The sequence below is a fragment of the Colias eurytheme genome, chromosome 11 (assembly GCF_061535395.1).
Source record: "Colias eurytheme isolate Ceu_HAF_F1 chromosome 11, ilColEury1 Martin Lab GWU primary, whole genome shotgun sequence".
NCBI lineage: Eukaryota > Metazoa > Arthropoda > Insecta > Lepidoptera > Pieridae > Colias > Colias eurytheme.
Genome location: NC_142990.1, coordinates 6,544,167 through 6,567,622, shown reverse-complemented (window position 1 = coordinate 6,567,622; position 23,456 = coordinate 6,544,167). Strand labels below are relative to the sequence as shown.

Sequence of the window (23,456 nt, the reverse complement as noted above, 5' to 3'; positions counted from 1 at the left end):
ATCTAGTTTTATTTCAATTTTCCATCATTTAACAGCCAATTAAAATAACGATTATAACAACATTATTAATGTTTTATAATAGTTATAAAAACTATATATTTCAATTTACTTCAGTCACGCTGAGTTTTACACTCGCACCTTTTAAATTTATGCACCTCGTACAATAGTATTTACATATAAGTAAAATGAAAGAATTAGCATTCAAATGGCAAATTTATAATTGTGAATAACGTGAATATAAGGTGTGAATTAATTGGACGATACTACATAAAATAATATGTGTATTTGTCTATTTGTTTATAAATACCTTGCTTTCATAGTTTAAGGTGGCATTTACGAGCGATAAAACTATGAGGAAAAATTCATATTATATCACTTCTTGTTTTTTTGAATATGTTATTTAAACATACATATATGGGTCTCCATCAGGTAGATCATCATATAATTTTTTTGTAAAACTTTTGTCATCAAATTTGCATGTAAATTGAATGTATGAAACTTTTGTTAGCATATTATTGTTGATTGTTACTTATCTTGTATTTCCACCCGTAGATTCACTTGGGTCGACTTTAAAATTTGACTCTGAAATGCTAGAAAATTAAAGACCAATCCAATTTACAATAATCCAATAATATTTTATTTAATTACATATTCTCAACTTAAAAGCTATGTACATTCATGTAGACAGTATATAAAAGTATAAAAGACAATTTTGTTCTGAAAATATAGTATGTTCTAGTTTCTCTAGTCAACGCGTTTTACTAGTTATGTAACTTGAGACAACGCGCTGTATAGAAAAACGTGTTTTGAATGTACTGTAGAAAACTGAAGAAACATGTAGAAATAAACTTTAACGTACTATTTTGAAATCTAAAGTATAGTAAGCTTATTTTTTTTATTTACATAATATTATTATGTATGAGTTGCGCTAACTTAGGTATTTAATAAATCAATCGTTACCTTCGTGTAGACCTGGTTTATTCTTTCGCCATATTATATATTATGCGAATGTCATTACATAATAAAGCTAACCTAATTAAAAACTAGAATTCCTGAATCATATAGCTTCCCGGTAATAGTGATGAACAAAGTATTGCTTTACCTATACTTTCATTTATAACATTTAAATATGCGCCATATTTTTTAAATAAAAAGCCAATCCTATGCTATGATTACTTATAATTAACAAATATTCACGAATCCATTAATTATTACGGCTACAGAGAAAGAACAAAGAACCATTATGAATGTTTAAATTAATATAAACAACAAAGTCTCAACTTAATGCTCTTTCAACATATTGCCGACGGTTATTGACTTTATAAAAGATACTGACTTATGGTTAAAGGATGATCCCTATTGTCAACTCTTGTTGTTTATTTGCTCGTTAACCCTAAAGATTAAGATGGCTTGAAGAAGAGTTCAATTATTTAAATTCTCATCGTTCCAGTTACCTTCGTCTCTCGGACCTCCTTCTCCTATGCACCTCTTTTCACCCTAACAATTTCACTGAAACCATGTAACTATGGAATTTTACTCCTGCAACCATAAGACGCACTAAAACACCACTTATTGACGAGCGAAGAACTTGTGCCAATCTGTTCCAGTACATATTTAGTTTAGTTTTGTAAAAGTATTTTCTCTTTATGTATTGATGGTAATAAAGGCATGTAAGTATTGGTTAAATTTTCAACTAGCAATAATTGAACCTGGGATTAACCTCATTGGTTACAATATTGCCTGTGCGAAAAGTTTTATTAATTGCGTGACAAAGGTGCATAAATCAAATTATAATATTATTAATATGCATAATAAAGATGCTGGGTCAAACAATTGTCATGACCGACTGACAATACCTAAATCTCACAAAATGTATCTAATTATACATAAGAAATTATCATTTTTTTTCAAACAAACGAGTCATTGTTAATAATAATATGTTACAGATTAAATTCAGTCATATGATTATTTTTTAATAGAACTTACTCCGTACATTAAAACGATTAAATTATCACATGAAATCAAGAACCGAAACGGATGCAGAATAATGATAGCTAATTATAATATTTGATGAATCATATATTTAAAATAAGTTTTGATTTTCTTAAACGAAAGAAATACTTATCTTTATAGTCATATTTATGGTATAGATGTACATAAAAAAAAATATTTAAGTTACAATGCATTTTAGTAAAAATCTGAAAATGAAATCAGGCAACAGCTTTAAATGTACAAAGATATATGATATCTGATATATTATGTATATCCAAATAAACATAATATTATAAAAATGAAATAGTGAAAATTCTGTAATATAAAAAAATAAAAACAACCAAAAGCATAGCTAATTAGTAATCAAATTATTTAAAGTACAATAAATAAATATAAAATTAAATTAATTTTACGGTTCGATTCTTGGATATTTTGTATTGCATCAAATATTTTAAAATCTATAGAAAAGACGTGTGGCACTCGGGGACTGCCGCGGTAAAGCTATTGCATAGCATTCCTTCAAGCAACACCTTCGTGCCCGTCGGAGTGGGGAGCGTGAGGTTTTTTCGTTACGGAATTTCTGGATTCGGTCCCTGCGCTCAAGGCCCGCGATAGAAGCTATGCAATAGCTTAAAAAGAAAAATTATTTTGATTTAAAATGTTAACTTTTCTCACCAAGGTGGTAACATACATAAGTTATCAAAGTTTCCATCACCTTATAAGGATAGATATCTTATCATATTATCTTCTTGTAGAACTTTGCCTAAAATGGAACTATAAATTTTGACTAACTTTGACTTTTTTTTTTCCAAAAACTAATATTAAATAATTAGTGTCAGCCCATTTACATTAATTTAGCAACAATATCGGTCGTTCTTACCTAAAATTTAATACAAATGTCTTATTGCGTTATAAGGGCTGTGTTCTTTGTAAGTAGAGCGTTTTAAACATCAAAGAAGGTCTGAGGGGTCTCCATATGAATTTTTTTAGTAAAATAATGTTAAATAAGTAACATTTTTTCATGTTAACATGTCGTTGATGATACAATAAAAACGTTCAATTCCATGAAGTTTCCTCTCTAAGAGCAAATATTTTTAAGAGAAATTAATCATTAATTATTTTTAACATTATTTGTATTGATTTGATTTTCTTGTATATCTAGTTCAATCCTCTTGTTTGATTTAAAATACTTTTCCTCCAGGACCCATAGACAATTTCAATAAAATATTGGACAACGAATGCGAGAGCTTATTTACCTCACGGGGTGAGGATCTTATTCCCAACATAAAATAATATGTTAAACGGACCCTAGTTTTAAGTCTCGTCTCTAAACTTATCTTCGGATTTTTATTATTCCCTTATAGAAAGCAAGTAATAAACGCTTTTATAATAATCATTATAATAAACTTATGTGTTAAATTATTATAAACCCTATCTTAAAAATTTACAAATGAAGCGTTTTATAACGTCAATTTAAATTGGTTCCGTGTCCTCAAAAACAAGAATCATAATTTATACCTCGGATTCGCTAACTTATGTTTTAATGGTAGACTTCAAGTTATATATCAGAGGATCCACTAAAAATTAGAGCATGAACAAATAACCTTCAGTTAAGAAATCGAGTTTTTGATGTTAAAATAAATCTATTATATGGCGTTGGCATTGATATTCGGATAAATATGTATATTCTAAATTGTAACCTTATAATTTAGCACCTTTTCATTTAACTTTTCTCTAAAAAATAAAAGGATATAGTCAGATGAGATTTTGGTAAAAAATTGGACCGATCGCAAGTACAAAATAGTTTGGAAAATCCAAAAGTGCACGCCTCATAATTTTTTTTAATAATTATTTATTAATTATTATTTTTGTTTATTTAATAACAATTAAACCACATCGAATCAGACCCTGAAAAATGAAAGGGTTCTATTCCTGAGCATACTCAAGCGTAAGAGAAAAAAAAAGACTCGATTAGTAAAGTATTTCGGTCGCTATCGTGTTAACAAGAAAATCCTCCGCTCATACAGACACACGGACGTCCAAGACAGAACTTTTTTAAACTGTTTTTTAACTAGTTTAAATAACAAAAATGACATCAAAAATATCATGAATGTTAAAAATAGTGTTTTTTCTTAATATGTGTGTGTATGTATTATCTTACAAGTGCAATGTATGATACATAAAGACATTTTAAGTTTGAAAAATCAGATGTTTTGCGCGAAGCGACAGTAGTACCCACCTCAACGCTTCGCTTATGAGGCGTATAAAAGAGCAATACAAATTTTTGTATTTGCTGAAAATATAGAAGATGAAAATAGTCAAGCTATTAAAAGTTCTTTCAATTGGTTTCGATAGGAGCACAAAGATCGAGCAGCCGCGCGCTTTAATTGCTTGATAAGGTTACTCACATTATAATTATCACATTATAATTATATAAATGTTATTTACTTTTAAAAAAATAGATATCCTTATAAAAAAATCTCCAATATGTATCTTTTTTTGGTTGTAAATTCTGTACAATCTCATGATTTCTCCTACCCATATTCCAAGATCTGTGTATTATATCAAGATAAGTTCATTGAAGTATGTACCATAGTCTCAAATTGTATAGTAAGATCCATAAAAACTGCTTTGTTTAAAACGCTATAATAAATAATGATTGATAATGTTCATGTCAGATATCAAGTCGTATTGAGTAGCCCTAGGCTTCTAAAGCATGGTTTTAGTGTTTTATTATCCTTAACAAAAACGTTTACATGATACATACCTGACTATGACCTATACTTGTTTTGATTATAATCCCTCCGATGTAACTCTATGTACATGTAGGCAATAACATAGGTAGTATATGAAAACAATGCACAATGCATATATTAATGTAAAATTTACTTAAATAATAATTAATTCTTCAAGCTCGCAATTAATCAAATGTTCTATACAAAAATGAATTGCAAAATGTTTTGGTAAGCGCATAACTCGAGAACGGCTGAAGCGATTTCCTTAATTATTTTTTTATAAATATTCCTTGAAGTACGAGTATGGTTCTTATTGACAGTATAAACAGTATATTACTATCACGAGCGAAGCCGGGGCGGACCGCTAGTATTTTATAGTTTTATGAGAATAGAACCAAGAATAAGTTTATTCGTTGATTTCAATAATTAAATTATTTAACAACAACAAAAAAGTTTCTTATATAGATATATACAGGGTGTCCCACTATTGCTATACTAAGCGCGAAGGAACTTGTAGTTTTGCATACACTGACCACGTAAAAAATACTTTAAAAAAAAAATTACGTCCAAAATTTTTTGCTAAATTTTTCCTGAAAATCCATGTTTTCTTCTCTAGCTTCGCGCAGCCGGCATATACCGCTTCTCTAATATGAGCATTTTATCTATGAAAACATAATCTTAGACGATAGCTCACGTGCTGGTGGCAAAGTTGGGCGGCTCGCTTGTTATGGGTGTACAGTGTACACATAGAGTTTTAAGAATTCATCTATTTGAAAAAAAAATGCGTCTGGAATTTTTTAATTATTTTTTACGTACTCAGCGTATGCAAAACTATAACCTCCTTTGAGCTTAGTATACCAACAGTGGGACACCCTGTATATTAAAACTGACTTTTATTTGCTTTGTATTGCTATTTGAGTTTTTAATATTATATTTCGTGTGAAGATTTGGGTCGTCTAAATTATTATTTGTTCAACTTTGTACAATTTGGAAACAACCTATCCACGTTAGTTTTAAGTTTTAATAAGACAGAGATAGAGAGGATTGAGCACATTAATATTGTGCATCTATGTGAATTAAAATAAGCAAAAAATTTTAAAATCAGATAAAATAAATAAAGTGTATATTCAGAAATAGGTTTGCGAAATTTTGAATAAAAGAGTCATATATGAGACAAACGATACTTCTAGTCGTTATTATGTTGTTAGTATTTAGCTTCATCTCTTACATTTTATTTAAGCTTTGAAAGCTCTTATATTTTTTTGTATATTTTATTAGGTTCAAATGAACAATTTACTAAACCTAATATTACTTTTATGAAATGTGCTGCCTGGTCACATTTTCAAAAAGTTTTTCAAAGTTTTTCATTGAGGAATTATTCCCTTCTGGCCTTAATATATGAAGTATGTACTTTCTTTTTCCGTTTAAACGATAAATCACTATATAGTATAAAACAAAGTCGCTTTCTCTGTCCCTTTGTATGCTTAAATCTTTAAAACTACGCAACGGATTTGGATGCGGTTTTTTTAAAAGATAGAGTGAATCAAGAGGAAGGTTTTAGTATATAATTTATTGGGCTTTAGACAAAGCGGGCGAAGCCGCGGGCGGTAAGCTAGTATTTAATAATTCTGAATTTAATTATTTTAATGACAGTCGTAAAATGGCATGATTTGCATCTTTATTTGTTCTACAAATCTGATGCCCCACAGACAATAAAAAATTTAAAGTTAATTAAAAGTAAATAAGTACTAAGTTTATATTTGTTTTACTAAATAACCATATTTCTTAGATTTTTTTAGTTTATATATAAAACAATACATTACAATTATTTAAAACATGAACAATTATTTTGTAAATTAGATCAACTAACCCCATAAAGTGACCTTACGAGATTCATTGACTAAAGCGGATAGACCAAGTGTTATTTAATAATAAAAAAAACATCCTCACATTATCAACCAAATATTTAAATATTATTGCAATTCGCCGCCTACAGTGGGTGGTTCCTTGAGCCATATAAAAGCGTGCGCGGATTTTTTACCCGCATTCAAACTAGTTCATCCAAGCTAGGCTAATCTTAAAAAAATCACGATGAGATTCGCTGTAAGTAAAAATAATTTGGCGAAAATATTAATTATAAAAATTAAATAAAAATAGTATTCATTAATACAATATTATGTATTCACAGGTGGTCGTATTAGCATGCGTCTTGGCAGTCGCCAACGCCCAATTCAACCAGGGCCAATACTTCGGCCAACAGGACCAATCTGGCCAATACAAGAAGTACACCGGCCAATACAACGCCTACAACCCCTACAACCAATACAACAACAACCGTTACAACAACCAATACAACCGTTACAACCAGTACCAACAGAACTACACCCCCTTCAAGCAATTCGCGTCCACCACCCCCTTCCCAGTCCGTGCCGTCACCGTGACTGAAGCCCCCGCCGCCATCGCTGCCGTTAAGGTCAGCAGCGCCCCAGCCACCAGCCCCGTGGTTGTCCCTGCCCCCGTCCCCGTCGTCCCCGTCGCCAGGGTCGTCGCTGATGCCCGCTCCGCTGAGACCCTCAGATACGGAAACGAAATTAACGAAGACGGTAGCTACAACTACTTGTAAGTATACAACGTTAGGTTAACTACTTTTGGTATCCACTACCTTTGATGTTAAATATCCATTATTGATATTCATTTGGTAACGAATGTTTCAGCTTCGAAACCAACAACGGTATCGCCGCTCAAGCCCAAGGTACCCCACGCAACTTCGGTGGTAACCCCCCAGTAGTCCCTGATGTCGCCCAAGGATCTTTCTCCTGGACTTCCCCCGAGGGTGAAGTGATCGCCATCACCTACGTCGCCGACGAGAACGGTTACCAGCCAAGCGTAAGTATTTTATGAAGTAACATTTGTGAAATTTTCATTAAAACGCACGTAAACAATCAATGTGTTCCCTTACAAAAGCAATCTATACTTGAGTTCGTTTATAAGCATCATATCTAATTCGTAATATGTTTCCAGGGCAACGCTATTCCCCAACCCCCACCAGTGCCCGCCCAGATCGCCCGTGCTCTTGAGTACATCGCCAAGTACGCTCCCCCCACACCCGTCGTCTCCGCCAGCGCTGTCGCCAGGAACTAAATAGCATCTAATACTTCTTAGCATCTCATCACCGACACAATACAATTCGCCACAAACTAGTTCTAATTTAAGACTTGTATAAATGTATAATAGTGCCATAAATAAAGAGCCTATAAAGCATTCTAGTAATGCTATGTACAAACTGAAAAATAAATAGAAATAGTCAATAAAAAGTTGTTCATTCTTTAAGTAACCCTAACATCAAGGTTGTTTAACGAAATAGGATATGTTTTTTTATAATATATTTTCAAATGTATTCTTATATGAGAGAATACCATTAATCTTGTTTTATATTACTGATTTCGAAGTCATAAATATAAAATAATAGACTTATTAATATGCGATCAATCGTGCTGGTTTTAAATTTTTGTATGAATAACAATTATTCATAAAAAATTTAAAACCAGCAAAACCATAAGACATAATGATAAAATTCTATTGAATCAGAAGATTTAGATTACAAATTTATTTGCCTGTTAACCTTCAAAGTGACCTGATATTCGCTTAAAAAACTTCGATAAATCAGCCAAATTGTATACTCATTAATAATATTACACCTGTGTAACCTTTAACATTCAACTATAGTTGTCATCAAATTTAAAATTTGATGATATCAATTTTTCATTGTTATTTCTCGTTAATCTATTAATTGTATATCATGACACAAAATAATATAATAGTGTAAAGAGTGGCATGTTTATTAAAAATTTTAAGATAATTTAAACAATTAGGTATCTGAAATTAAATAATTATTAATTTTAAATACCTAATTATATTTTTTTTATAGAAAAATGAATTACCATAATATTATAATATCAGAAGCAAAGATGTTCGCAGTGTTAGTGGTACCCGTCATGATCAGTTGGTAGTACATTTAATTTTACCGGTAGTTTGCTACTACATATTATACTTTGGTGATATAATAATATTATATTTTGCATGGAGTTTGTTGATTTTTGTTGTAGAAGTAATGGTAAGACAGTTGAAAATAGTGGAAAAAATTGTATAGCTGTTTGCCACAAAACAACAGCGATTGCTTTCTTTCTATTCTAATTTCAAATATAAAACTTAACATCATTCTTTTATTTTTCTTATTTATTAGTTTTAATATTAATATTTTATAGCTAATAAAAAGTGACTTATCAATTAAAATTAAGATATTACGCTTTAATAACACAAAAATAAAATACACAATATATCTACACTTTTATTATATTCATAGTTAAAAAGATAAAAAAATGATATATATAACCTGCAGTATCTATCTACTGTTTAAATTTATTGATGTTTTTTTAAATATTGGACTTCACGCCTTAAATCCGCATTCAATCATTTTTTATTTGAACAAAATTATGTGTAGTACAATTTTTGATGACCTCGTAACGAACAATGCAATTTTTATCATAGCTTTGATAGTGTCTATAATATATCGCATTAAATTGAAATATCTCAAAAAATATATTATTTTATATTGTTTATAAATATTGTACTTCTGTTGTGTTAAATTACAATGTATTTGAAATATTTAATTGATTTGTAGAAAAATGGTTTACTGACTTTTTACGATTACAGTAGCCAGGAAAAAAATAAATTAAAAATAAATTATTTCTTTTACCTTTAACAATAAATTTTACTATATCCAAATTTATAAAATACATTTTTTTTGAATGGTAATAAACTATGATAATCTAACATATCCTTAAATTTTCAAAGGATCAAATGCTTCCAAATTATTGAACGTATTTTATATTCTCATTATTTCAAAATTAAACAGTGCATATTAAAATGCATTCAGTAACCTGTCCAAGACTTGAAAATAATGGCTTAGGAATTAGAATATATTTTTATCAACCATTCGCAGACAACGTGATTCTGAAGTATACCTATAATGTATTCTATGATTTTGACGCGTAGGTCAGTCATTGTAGATATATAAAAAAATCTTGAAATGCATAATTATTTATCCAATGCATTATTTATTTATCTTGACATAATGTCAAGCTATATGATATCTATGTCTAGCTGTGCTCTGCGGTCTTACCCGCAGTGCTCCGCTCCTGTTGATCTTAGCGAGAGGATATAAATAGCCTTCATCGATTAATGGGAAATCTAACGCCGAAAAAATTTTTCAAATCGGACCAGTAGTTCCCGAGAGTAGTGTGTTCAAACAAACGCACTCTTCAGCTTTATAATGTTAAGTATAGATATATCTAAGTCAAATACTTTCCATATTACATTTAAGTTTTTGACGTAACAACGTCTTATAATTCGATAGAGCCGGCTGCACGCACGAAAAAACATGACTCATGCGGCGTTACCTTTCTTTGAGGCGTTCCATGTAAGGCTTGAAGTGCGAGCGAGAGTGCGGAACGAGCGACAAAGAAGCACAATCGGACGTTGTCACGTTCAACTATCGTCAGTAAACCGACTTTACAGACAAACATTTTTTTTAGTTAGTATTGAAATTGATGGTGAAGAAACGTTTTGCGTTTAAATAAGGTATTCTGTTATAAGGGTTAACTATTTCCATAATTCCATCCTTTTCCAACTAATAACTAACATAAATTTAATAACTTATTAATTATAACACATTTTTAATTGAGGAAGACATAAAAATATTTAGCATAATAAATCCAAGTAAGTCGTGATTAATCACATTAATAAATAGCACCTCAAAATAACAAGCAAATATTCCTTATCATCTTCAGTGTTAAGTAATAATATTTAACATATGAGTGTCAATTTAATAGCTTGGAATAATTGAATATAATCTGTATCGATTTTATTTTTCTATCTAGGAAGTCTGTGTCCTTGAATTTTATAGACATGTCACATTGGTTCAAGGCAGAAGCAGCTGAACCCACACAGTTGACCGATGTCCACCAGCTTCAAGGATTACGCAATCCGACGAAAATTTGTATAACTGGTTTCATTTTGTAGACTTATCTTTAATCAACCTTATAAATCAAATGTACCAAAATTAAAAGATTGAATTATTTTTAACCATTTTAATTTTTGTTAGAAGATATATTTCATCGGTGTTTAAAATGAATTGAGAAATTGGAAGAACTGTATAAATTTTGTTATATTTTTAAAAATATCATAGTACGTAGTATATTATTATTAGTCTGTGGTAGTATTATTGTAACTATTTATAAACTTCTCAAGAGATTGGAGACTAACAAAAATCAAATTATATACCACGTGGAAATTAAGACTCAATATAAAAAAACCAAGAATTTTTAATCATCATCCCTTCATTATTTCTTATCATTTAATAATAATATGTAAATGAATTCTGTAATAACCCTTCAGTACATTGGTAAATAATACGCCACAGCCTACAAACGAGAACAATTACTTATAATAAGTATCCGAGACGAATAAACGTGACTGTCGAGTGTCAATTTAATATTAATTGCTCGTATTGGTCGTTATTTACAAAGCTGTAATATTATACTGATGCCCTGAATGGTAATAAATTCATGCATGATTCACCTTCTTGGAGTTTAATTAGATAATACGTCAAAACTTGTAAGTTGGTTGTAATTAAATTTAATATGATTTCGACAAAAAATCGAGCGTCCGAAATTAGATGAACATCTATTTTGAACGCCAATAGTCTATTGATAAATTATTATCTATGAATATCCACATTATAATTGCTCTGTTCGAAAGAATTATCTTGAAAAAGCAAGTATGTCAAAGCTGAAAACTCACGGGCCTCATCGTTGACATCATCCAGTCTAGACTCGGTCAACATGGTGAGTTATTTGCCAACTTTCATAAGCCTACGTGTAACGCACTTTCAGTAGGAACAACAATAAGCTGATGATGATAATAATGATACTTTACCTCTAAAATTATATTTAGGTACCAATTTTGGTATTTAAATTATTACCAATATTGGTATTTTAAAAGTATTTCGTACTACTTGTGTATATGTAGTATATTATTATTAGTCTGTGGTACTCTACCTGTTTTACGTAAATGTTTTATACACGGCTATAATGCGTGAATACTGATCAAAATCGTGAAATGAAGCGTGCTCAATTTTCAACAACTCAATTTTCAATTTGTGATTTTAAATATGTATAAATAAAATATGATAAATATGAAATATCGGTTTAAAGATGGTTATGGTGTAGATATAAAGTTGCGTCTCCTTGTGAGAATAGTTAATTCATTTCTTGCATACCTTTACCCATAAATGTCAGGTAAATCAAAACTGTTAATGTTGTTTACTTAAAATTATGAGAATTGTAAGACAGCATCAAAACAGTTTATTCGACGTTTTAGTGATTTGAAACAACCCATTTGTATCACAAATAGCTGCAATTCCCTTGGTCTCAACAAAGGTGTAATTGAGTAGGTATGTATTGTGATAGATGTGCATCACGAATAAAATCTATCGTCCTCTTAGTATAGCATGCTGAATGACCTTAGCATTTTGAGATGCGCTAGCACACACCATATTTGTTTGTGGCTATTAAGCTCACTATTTTATAAGTAAAATGAATAACAAATAAACGTATAGATCCGAAACACATTTATAAAAAAAAATGTTGTGTGGTTTTATGAAACCACGGTAAAAGTGAAACTGTTCGAACGGTTACGAACACTGCTTTTGCAAAAAGTTTGAGACGATGTAATAAAAGTTTAGTTTAGTTGATGTAAGCACGCGCTACCATGTGGCGAGATTCCTTAAATAGAAAAATATAATAAGGCTAATAAGAGAACATTAAAAGGGATGATTCATACTTTGCATTTGTATTTGTATCTTTTTACAAATATTTAGATCAATTATTTAATTACGTGGTTCGCGGTTTATATAAACAACATTTAAAACACACACGCGAATATAGTGCCAGCGCATCTTACAGTAAAATTGTGTTATAATAAAAGAAGAAATACCAAAGATATATTAGCGTCATGTTGCACATTAATAATTTTACAGATGAACTCACAAACTTTTATATAATTTGAATTTGAACCATCAAATTAGTAGTATAAGAATTTAAACACGGCATATTATTTTTACATCCATACAATGACCCGCGATAAACAAGGAGTAACGACCTTTTTTACACGGTGTTGAAATCTTTCCGTTAAGAATTTCATTAATTATTTTAGAACGAGAAGATCCTGTCTCGTGGTTTTATATTTTTGACGTAGTTTGAATACATGTAGCATTTGATTTTAAAATGTGTCGTAATTTAATGATATTCATTTTATTTCTCCTGCTAGGTTTGTAAATATAGAAAACCTACTAGCTTCTCACCCATAGTTTCGGTCGCATTGGCAATTGAAATTCCGATGGAAACTTATATCTCTAGATAAAAAAATGATATGATACAATTTGATATGATATAGAGCTTTCTATTTTGTTTTTATTAAAATATAATATTACTATCTTTCCGCCCGCGGCTTCACCCGCGTTTTCAAAGAAAAATCCGCATACTTCCCGTTCCCGTGGGATTTCCGGGATAAAACCTATCCTATGTGTTAATCCGCCCGCCTCCTTGGTACAGTGGTTGACGCGTGAGCGTAGAACCGAGGGTTCGATTCCCGGTGGAGATGAAGAAAAAAAAATGTCTTGGTCTGGCAGGACACAGAACGCTGATCACCTACTTGTCCCTAAAGAAACTCGATCAGTGGAACAGATGTATGAATAATGCATCTGCCCCTTACCCCACTACGGGGACACGGGACTTCACTCTATGTGTTAATCCAAGTTAACCTCTATATATGTGCTAAATTTCGTAACAAACACACACACATCCTCACAAACTTTCGCATTTATAATATTAGTAGGATAGGATAGGATAATATACGCGATATAAACATTATATTATGTATAAGATTAAGTATCCATTGAAAGCCTATGGAATGTCGCTTTGCAAAATCCATTTGGTATGTACAAAATCGTATGGTCCAGGCGAGCGATGTCGAGGGCAGAACGCTAGTAAGTTAATATTTTTTTATTAATTTCCTATGAATTAACAAAGAAACGAAGTTGCGCATAAAAGTTGGGTGTGATATTTTTAATTAACCTAATATATAAGTAACCTAATATTATTCAATTTCAAAAAATTAATTTATTATACCGTTGTGTTCAAAGAAATAAGAGTGCTAGAGCAGAAATTAATTCGAAATTCATTTTTTCCATAAGGAGGTCCTCACAGAGCGAGCAGCCTCGCGAAGTAATTGTTGCGGTAAGCAGCTCGGCTTATGTGGACGTAGATTGGCCGAGGAAAATGACACACACAATGACACACATAATTTTGGGCACCCACCTAATAACCACGTAGACAGTACCATAGAAAACGAATTCCTGTTTAAATTTAATGTAACCCTGTTTAAGGGCGCGTATAAAGTCAAATCACCAATCAACTTTTAGTTGATACGTGTAGTATTCAAGACCAAATATAAAAAATAAAATATATGTAAAACTTGATGATATTTTCGATTATATTGGCAGATCAAAAACATAAAATATTGAAATTGACTCGATAGAAAAAATTCACGAAGTTACCTCTAAATTTCACACTTTTACGTTTTTTACTGGACATGGTAATACTTATTATGATTTTTTTTTCATAAACAATTATATTAAAACATTTGCAAGATATTTGTCAGAGCATTTTGTGTAATTACTTTTAGTTTTGGTTTAATCACGATAAAACACTTTTGGCGCTTACTATATTTTTAATTAGGTACGCAAGAAATCATCTTCCATCGCACGTTCCGGGAGCTAAAAACATAATTCTATTTCATACATCAGACGCTATCGCTCCGTTGAGACGAGTAGACCACGCTAAAATTGCTGCGCCGTGTTTTATAATTACGCCGAATATTGATTTGTTGAAAATGGTAAACAACAAAATGAAAATACTTAAGAAACGAGAACTAAAGAAGATTCAAATTGAAAAGATAACTAAATGTCGAAGGTAATAATGTATATAATGTATAATATAATAGTATTGTTATAATATTAATAAATAATAATTATAATATAAAAAGATAAGTCTTGATTTACCTATTTGAGAAAGTTTAGTTTCTGTAAAATAATTTCCGCGGGCTGAGTATTGACGCGATAGCAGCAGCAACTATAGATAAGTAAATAAAATTCATAGTGGTAGGTACCTAATTCTTACAGTCGCGGTGCAATCAATCAAGTCAAGAAAGATTTATATTATTATTATTACTATAGGCAGATCCTATGTTCGCTCCAGTAAATAATAATATAAATAATATGTAAACCGGTTGTGAATAGTACATATATATTATATTTACAATCTGTATTAGATAATTATACATAACATCTATACATAGGTATAACAAATTCGTACGAAAGTCAAAACTGTACTTACATTGAATAGGTATTTTTTTATAATATACATATGTATATGTATATATATAATATATTCATAATCTGTATTACATAGTAATATGTAGTACATATCTATACATAAATATAGTTTTTAGAATTTTTGTATGTCTGTCTGTATGTATGTCTGGGCTCTAATTTTGGTGCAGATATAGCTTGAGACCTGAGAAAGGTCATAGGATGAGTTTTATCCCGTAAATAAAAAAAACTGTCTGTGTTTGTCTGTTTGTTTGTACACGCTAATCTCCGGAACTACTGGACGGATTTGAATGAAAGTTATTTTGTTGTGTAGGTACTATTATATTATCCGGGAAATATAAAATAATAAATTTATTTTGAAAACTGAAACACCTGATGCAGAACCGCAACAGACCACCTAAACTATAGATTCATTTGAGAAAGTTTATCCAGGCGAGTTTGGATATTATTATTTGTGTAAATTCTGTAAATTCGTTTCCGCGAGTTGAGTATTCATGCGACGATATTTATAGATACCTACATTCATAGTGGGTACCTACAATTTACAAAGACACTTTTTATACTTAGTTATGTAGGTACCTAATTCCTACGGTCGCCTTGCAAATGCAATCAATCAAATTGACCCTGTTTGAAAGTAATTTACTAATTTCACAGAACAATTTTAAATTTGGAAAATGTGGACCCTCACTCTCAACCTGTGTCTACTGACTATTGCCACGCAGAAAAAAATACTCCAGAAAGGTACCTGCTAAAGTTACCAGCTCTCGATAAAATAATACGTAAATTTCGAAGAACTTTGTAATATTTTATAAAGGATAATTTTTATTTTTATTTTTAGAATAATTGCCGAGTCGAAAAATGTCGTACAATCTAATAGTCCATTGAATAAAAAGTTCTAGAGTGCGTGAGTTAGTAACGTAAGATGTTTCTTCGGAAACATGTCAAGAGTCCCTAGGTAATAAACATACTAAAACCCCGGGCCACTAGGAGGAGCCCCGGAGTGGGGGGAGGGGGAAAATGGGTCCATTTTTTCATTTTTCGCTTAAATCTCAAAAACGGTACATGTTAGAGAAAAACTTTCAAGAAAAAGTTGAAAGGCCATAAAATTATCTACAAGTTGTACCTGAATCATTTTTTCCTATATCCTACCGTTTCTGAGTTATACGCAGTAAAACATGATTTTGGCTCAAACAATTTCCACATCAATCGATCAAAAAATATTTCTTTCTTCCAAAAAACTCAAAAGTGTAACTTGTGACCGGTACTGATAGATTGCTCTTAATTAGGTCTATAATTGGTAAAATAAACACATTCCTCCATGGAAGCCTTTAGGAGGAATCGATTGTCAAAATATTATATTAGGGCAGTTTGAGTTACTGAACTTGATCTTTTTATTTTTTTCTTCCAAAAAACTCATAAGTGCAACTTGTGACCGGTACAGATAGATTGCTCATAATTGGGTCTATCATTGATAAAAATATCAGATTCCACCATGGAGGCCTTTAGGAGGTATTGAATTTTATTAGGGTAGTTACGATACATGAACTTTTTAACTAACTACCCTAATAAAATTCAATTCCCCGTAAACGCCTCCATGGTGGAATCTGGTATTTTTATCAATGATAGACCTAATTATGAGCAATCTATCTGTACCGGTCACAAGTTGCACTTTTGAGCTTTTTGGAAGAAAAAAAAAAAAAGTTCATGTATCGTAACTACCCTGATAAAATTCAATTCCCCGTAAACGCCTCCGTGGTGGAATCTGGTATTTTTAGCAATGATAGACCTAATTATGAGCAATCTATCTGTACCGGTCACAAGTTGCACTTTTGAGTTTTTTGGAAGAAAAAAATAAAAAGATCAAGTTCAGTAACTCAAACTGCCCTAATATAATATTTTGACAATCGCATCCTCCTAAAGGCTTCCATGGAGGAATGTGTTTATTTTACCAATTATAGACCTAATTAAGAGCAATCTGTCAGTACTGGTCACTAGTTGCACATTTGAGGTTTTTGGAAGAAAGAAATATTTTTTGATCGATTGATGTTGAAATTGTTTGAGCCAAAATCATGTTTTACTGCGTATAACTCAGAAACGGTAGGATATAGGAAAAAATGATTCAGGTACAACTTGTAGATCATTTTATGGCCTTTCAATTTTCCCTTGAAAGTTTTTCTCTAACATGTACCGTTTTTGAGATTTAAGCGAAAAATGAAAATATGGACCCATTTCCGCCCTCCCCCCACTCCGGGGCTCCTCCCAGTGGCCCGGGGTTTTAGTATGTTTATTACCTAGGGACTCTTGACATGTTTCCGAAGAAACATCTTACGTTACTAACTCACGCACTCTAGACCCCCCTTGGAGGGACTCATTCAATGGACTATAACCAAATTAATCAAAATAAAGTTCTGGAGGAATGTGTGTCGTCGACTGCGTATGTTTATTTAAAAATAGTATCTATACTCGCTATTTCGACAGACTTTTTTTACGGATTCGTGCTCTATACTGTTTCCCTAATATTGTTTTTTTTTTATATATTACATACAGACAGTTTTTTTATTGTTTTATAATATCAAATATGTATAGATTATCATTAATAATTATAAATAAATAATAATAAAAAGACATATTACATAATTTGTGATGATTTCAACTTCACTGTTTTATACAATTATTTTAGACAACATACCTACTAACTACCGAAAATACGCGTTGAACGAGCGAAGAATATTGTGTATAATTTAGCGTGCGATGAACTTTACGTACGTTGGATGAGCCGGGTGTATGAGGGTATTGTGAGGGCGCGCGGCATGGCGCGTAATGGGCGAGGCTTAATCGTAGAATTATCTGGCTTTATACGCCCTCTTAATTGCGGTATTATTTTATTACTATATCTGTGAGTTTAAAACTTGATAAAATGAATTATTTAGACCGTGTGGTAGCTTCCGTCATAACTCGCACGTATAATATAATTCAAATTATAGTAGTTATTCAAATTATATCTACTCTAAATGATGTTTAATGAAAAAATTCCTTGATCAGAGATCCAACACTGCCATGTGTCATCAACTGGGTAAGTATGTAAATGCAAGTATATGTGATTAATATAATCTTCTTATTTAACTTGTATCATGATTACAAAACAAATTGCCTTTTTAATACTAAGATGTTCCGTATATTATTATATTGTTGATTCTTTCAAAATAGTATATGAAAAGATTATTTCAATAAGGTACTCAGATTTGAAGTGAAAAAAATATGTTTGGTATTATTTGTATTGTATATTTATTGAAAATTGTTATATGCTGTAAATATAAAACATTACTCTTCGGCCAGTAAGACCGGTCACCGGAGCATAAATGAAAAACATTACCTACGGAAAAATCTTACGAAATTGCGTGAATGCTGATAAACTAATCTCATATTTGTTTCCACTGCAATGACAGAACTTGGTTGTAGTAGGTAAGGTTACACAAAAAAAAATTGTATTTTTGTATGTAACGAAAAAGCTCTATAACTATCGATTTTAACAATTCCTTTACTCCGAGAAAGCTCTCTTTATCGACTAACATAGGCTATATTTTCTCTAGTTAGTTGAGGTGATGCCAGAGCAAACGTCTAGTGATGTAAAATAAAGTATAAATCATCTTTTATAGAGGTATACATTTTTAATAAAAAAAAATCATCGAAGTATTTCTTCATTTGTTTTAATTATTTTACATAACTCATACTGCAATACTTATTGATTATTGTTAACGCACACGTGCATGAACACATATTTTTATTATATAGTCATTAAATATCATCAACTTTCCTAAACACTAAACAGGTATAGAAATAAAACCATTAATTTATTGATTTGTGGTACATAGATGTTACTTTGAATTTATTGATTGTAAACATTATATTTAAACAATGAATGGGTATATAATAATATTTGTTAGAGTACATTTTGTCTTGGTCAATAATATCCGATTGAAGCCTAAAAAGATTTGAAAGTGTAGGTTTGGAAATCTTATCTCAGGCAAATGGTTCGTTTGACGTATTTTTTTATGAAAATGTCGGCAATGAACTCTCCTGTTAGTAAGATGAATATTTGCACCCGTTTCCCAGATCGCCTTACGCCATTGTATTAAAAATGGAACCCAAAGAACGACATTCCAGAGTTATTTAGCAAAATGATCTCTTTCTGCTCTGAATACATATTCAAGATGTGTACTATAATTTAATAGCCATATAAATGACATATTATGCCGGTATCCGGGTTAAACAAGTTAAATAAATTTATAAATACCTTCACGGCTGCCATAATATTGAATATACCATTTTTTTTCGGTTAGTCATCTTTAGTCGGTGAGACAAAACACGATTATCGCTGGATCAGACATTTCTACTTAAGATTTATTGTATGTATTTAGTAAGTCGTTGAAGAAATAAAAAGCTTATTTATTTTTTGTTTTTATTGTTACATAATACTCTATATATTATATTATAGACTGTATGTTAGCAATAAAAAGAATTTATTTTTTATCAAGAATACCCATCAGTCAGAATGAAACCTATTTTCAAATATTCTCATTTTAGGTATATATATTATATTTTATTATATTTATATAAGTACATATAAATATAATAATATTATTATGTACGATTACGAATGACCCCTATAACACAGGTTTAACCTAGCATAGGGGTCATAGTTTAAACTCTGTATGCAAAATAAAAATGTATGTATAGGTACCTGCAAATAAGATCTGTATACACCTTGTGCTTTTGTTTTTTGAGTCAAATAAACTTTTATATTTATTTTTTATATTTTTTTATATAGGAGTCTAAGAAGATGATTAAGTAGTATTTATACATAAAATTGTTATCACTAGCTTTCCGCCCGCGTTGTCTGAAAAATTTGAAAATTGACACTAAAAACTAAAAATTTGCTATTAATGGCATAACTTGCCCAGTCAGGGGCATTCACTCTAACCCTGGATTGCAAATAAAGATTAACCGATTTTATAATGACAAAAATAAATCTTATTAAATCTATCATAATAACCAATGATGTTGTGTTAAAATATTGCCGTTGTCACCCACGCAATAAATTATACAAATAACAAATATATTCTATAAAAATAATCCAACATTGACATTTAGGTTGAAATCCTTGTGAATAACATACAAAGATATGGAATTCAGAAATAAATGGATGTGTAGATGCATAAAAATGTGAACGGATGTTCTCACGGGATATTGATTCACAATAATAATATACTGATTGAAGAGCAAACTGATTAAAACTATCTGTTATAATCTTCCATTCTAGCTTATTTGTATTCGTCTTGAACTTATAATGTTCAATATAGAATACGATTATATATTATGTTTAATATCAACAAGCAAGCAAATAGGTTTTGGCGAAATAAAAGTCGGAGGCTTCATTCGTATCTTACTCCTACAATAAGTAGCCTATTTGCTGATCTTGTCTTTTATAATCTATCTGTACGCTAAATTTATTTTGATCTTATCCGATAGTCAGAGTCAGTCTATTTTTGCCATAGCATAATAAACATTACTATCTAAGCATCCATCATTCATTTTTACCTGTATTCATATTATAATAATTTAGATATTAAGTATTAGATTAGGAGGTTTGTGTATAATCTAAACCCGATACATTTTTCTGTAAACAAAATGTTTTTAATGTACATTTAATGTATACGAAATAATGGAAATTTATTGTAAGCCTTTCAAAAATACTAAAATCATATAGTAGGAATAACATAATTACTTTGATATTTCGTTCCTACAAGGTAAGTTGTTAAATAAAGATACTTGAATATTTACTTTGAAAATAGGCATAATGTAATCATAGAACGCGACTGGAGACGACACCGTGGCGTACTAAGTTAAAGTTCATAGTTCAGTATTCTTTGCATCTTAACAGCGATTGGACATCTATTTACCTCATTTACTTGTTATTAAATGTTCTTCGTTATTATAAGCTCGCTCAAGATAACTCAAGGACTGGGCAGTAAAACCTTATGTCTCTTATATGCATGATTGTAATGGCATACGATTAAATAACACTGAGTTATTGAAGGACGATATGTGAAAATTGGTATGACATATCGCCAAAACATGAAAATTAAAAAAAACAGTAAATTAACGTCTACTTGTATACATAAAAGAAAATAACAATAGATTCTGTTGTAGATGAACTACATATAACGTATTTCATTAGGCATACAAGAAAACACCTAGATACCATTGAACTAAGCTGAGTTTGACGAAAATTTATTTTAGTACTAAGTAAATCGTATGAATTTAGCGTACGTGGAATAAATAAACTATAAAACTTATTTAGTTTCATTTATTGCCTTTATGTGTACATCCGGAAAATATTTCATCAGCAAGTTTATACGGAGAACCTTTTGAGCTTAAATAAGTTACTACATAATTAATTAGAAGACAACTTTCCTTGAATCTAAATATTTATATCTGAAAGTGCAACAGATTATTTTCAGTTTGTTAATAATGCAACAAAAACAAACTAAATAATGAAATACGCAACGATTATACATGCAAAATGAACTCTACGTTATATAAATTCTGTGTTAACTATTAATTTTCATATTTCGAGACTTTACTTTTTGTGTTCATCTTTATTATACATGCAGTAAAAACAAGAGCAAATTAAATTATAAAGAGCCTTCGTACAGCGAGCGGCGCGTGCGCAATGCGCATCCTTCGATGAACTAGTAGCGACAAGTATGCACTTAGGTTTTTTGCTTGTGGATTCTCTTTGCATTGATGGCGTGGTTTGATAATGGAAAAATAAATTACAAGTAATGAATGTTATGTATTAGCATATTGGTGATTGTATTCATAAATTTACCTCGATTTTTAACAAATTAAATAAATACGAAGTAAAGATAATTTTTGATTACCATTCCGTATTTTAAAACATTATGTGGTAAATTATTTTTAACCCATGTTATTAATGATATCTCTAATGTCAACTTTTTATAATCAAATATCATACTTTTGTGATATTATTAATCTTTTGTACATCTTGATTTACCTTCAACCGATTTTTATATCCTGCTGCGTCACTAAAAGGCATCGATTGTTTTATTACGTACCTATATAGCATAAAAGAATATAAATCAATGAAAGTTGACGCGTCTAACTTGTAATTTCTGATTGAAAATTAATTCAATTGGAAATTATTATTCACATAAATATTTGTTTGTTCACCAAACGTCGACACTATTTCGTGTGTTTGTTTAATATAAAATATGTACTCGAAATAGAATTAGAATAGAAAAACTCCATAACAATATGAACCTTGTAAAGGTTAGTTAGTCATAAAATATTTGAATTTTTTCAGAAACCAATATAAAATACCGCTTGTATTTTTGTTTGACAATGAGCTTTGCTTTCAAGTGAGCATGAATAAACATAATGCGTGTATTAGACATCAACGATCCTCTTTTGATACAATTGTATAGAATTCAATTTAAGTTTCTTTTTAAATTTCGGTTTCATTATTATTTTTGTTTTTTAAACACTATTATCTAACAGAATAATACCTTATGTTATGGAAATTTATCTACTTAAAAATATAGTAGAAAACTCATTTTATTGACTTGCTCACTTTCATGAATGTTACAAATTTCTTTCTAGAATAAAAACGAAAATAGGTAGATAAGATTAAAAACATGAATTATAATTTGAAACCATTTAAAATCTAAAATACTAATTGTTAAGAAAAGGGTTATTTAACCTTATTTTTTTATATTACCTATATAAATCTTATTGTTATAATTCAATAAAACCAATTCTCTATAATTATTAACCCATTACGATACTATTCAAACTATTTTTTTTTAAGTAATTACACACACTTTTTTATTTAAATTAATCATAAAATAGGTTAATAATTGTTTGGATATTAGAACGAAAATTAAATAAATGATGTTGAAAACTCTTGTATTGTTGTATTATTTTAATTGTATGTACCTACCCAGTACCCTCATAATATTTTAACGTAGATATTCATATAGTTGTCATACCTCATATGCAATTAAACAACGCAGTGGTAACCTCCACAGAGGATGAAATTCGCATAGATGCCTAATACAATTGCCTTTTGTATTTTAGAACAATACTTTAATAGTTTTATTGTTTTAAATTCGGCCTGTTTAAATCAGATTTTCAAT

At 30.4% G+C, this 23,456-nt stretch overlaps 1 protein-coding gene and 1 non-coding gene across 2 annotated transcripts; one reads left to right on the top strand and one right to left on the bottom strand.

Moving 5' to 3' along the window:
• Nucleotides 1-1,629: 1,629 nt before the first annotated feature.
• LOC149904661 (U4 spliceosomal RNA) lies at nt 1,630-1,754 on the bottom strand. Its single transcript, XR_016457292.1, has one exon. It is a non-coding gene; the product is annotated as a U4 spliceosomal RNA (small nuclear RNA).
• Nucleotides 1,755-6,739: 4,985 nt separating this feature from the next.
• Nucleotides 6,740-8,041, top strand: LOC149904660 (uncharacterized). Its single transcript, XM_090106899.1, has 4 exons — nt 6,740-6,830; nt 6,916-7,346; nt 7,442-7,613; nt 7,749-8,041. Exons 1-4 carry the CDS (start codon nt 6,819-6,821, stop codon nt 7,866-7,868), a joined length of 735 nt encoding a protein of 244 aa, XP_089963025.1. The 5' UTR covers nt 6,740-6,818; the 3' UTR covers nt 7,869-8,041.
• Nucleotides 8,042-23,456: the final 15,415 nt, after the last annotated feature.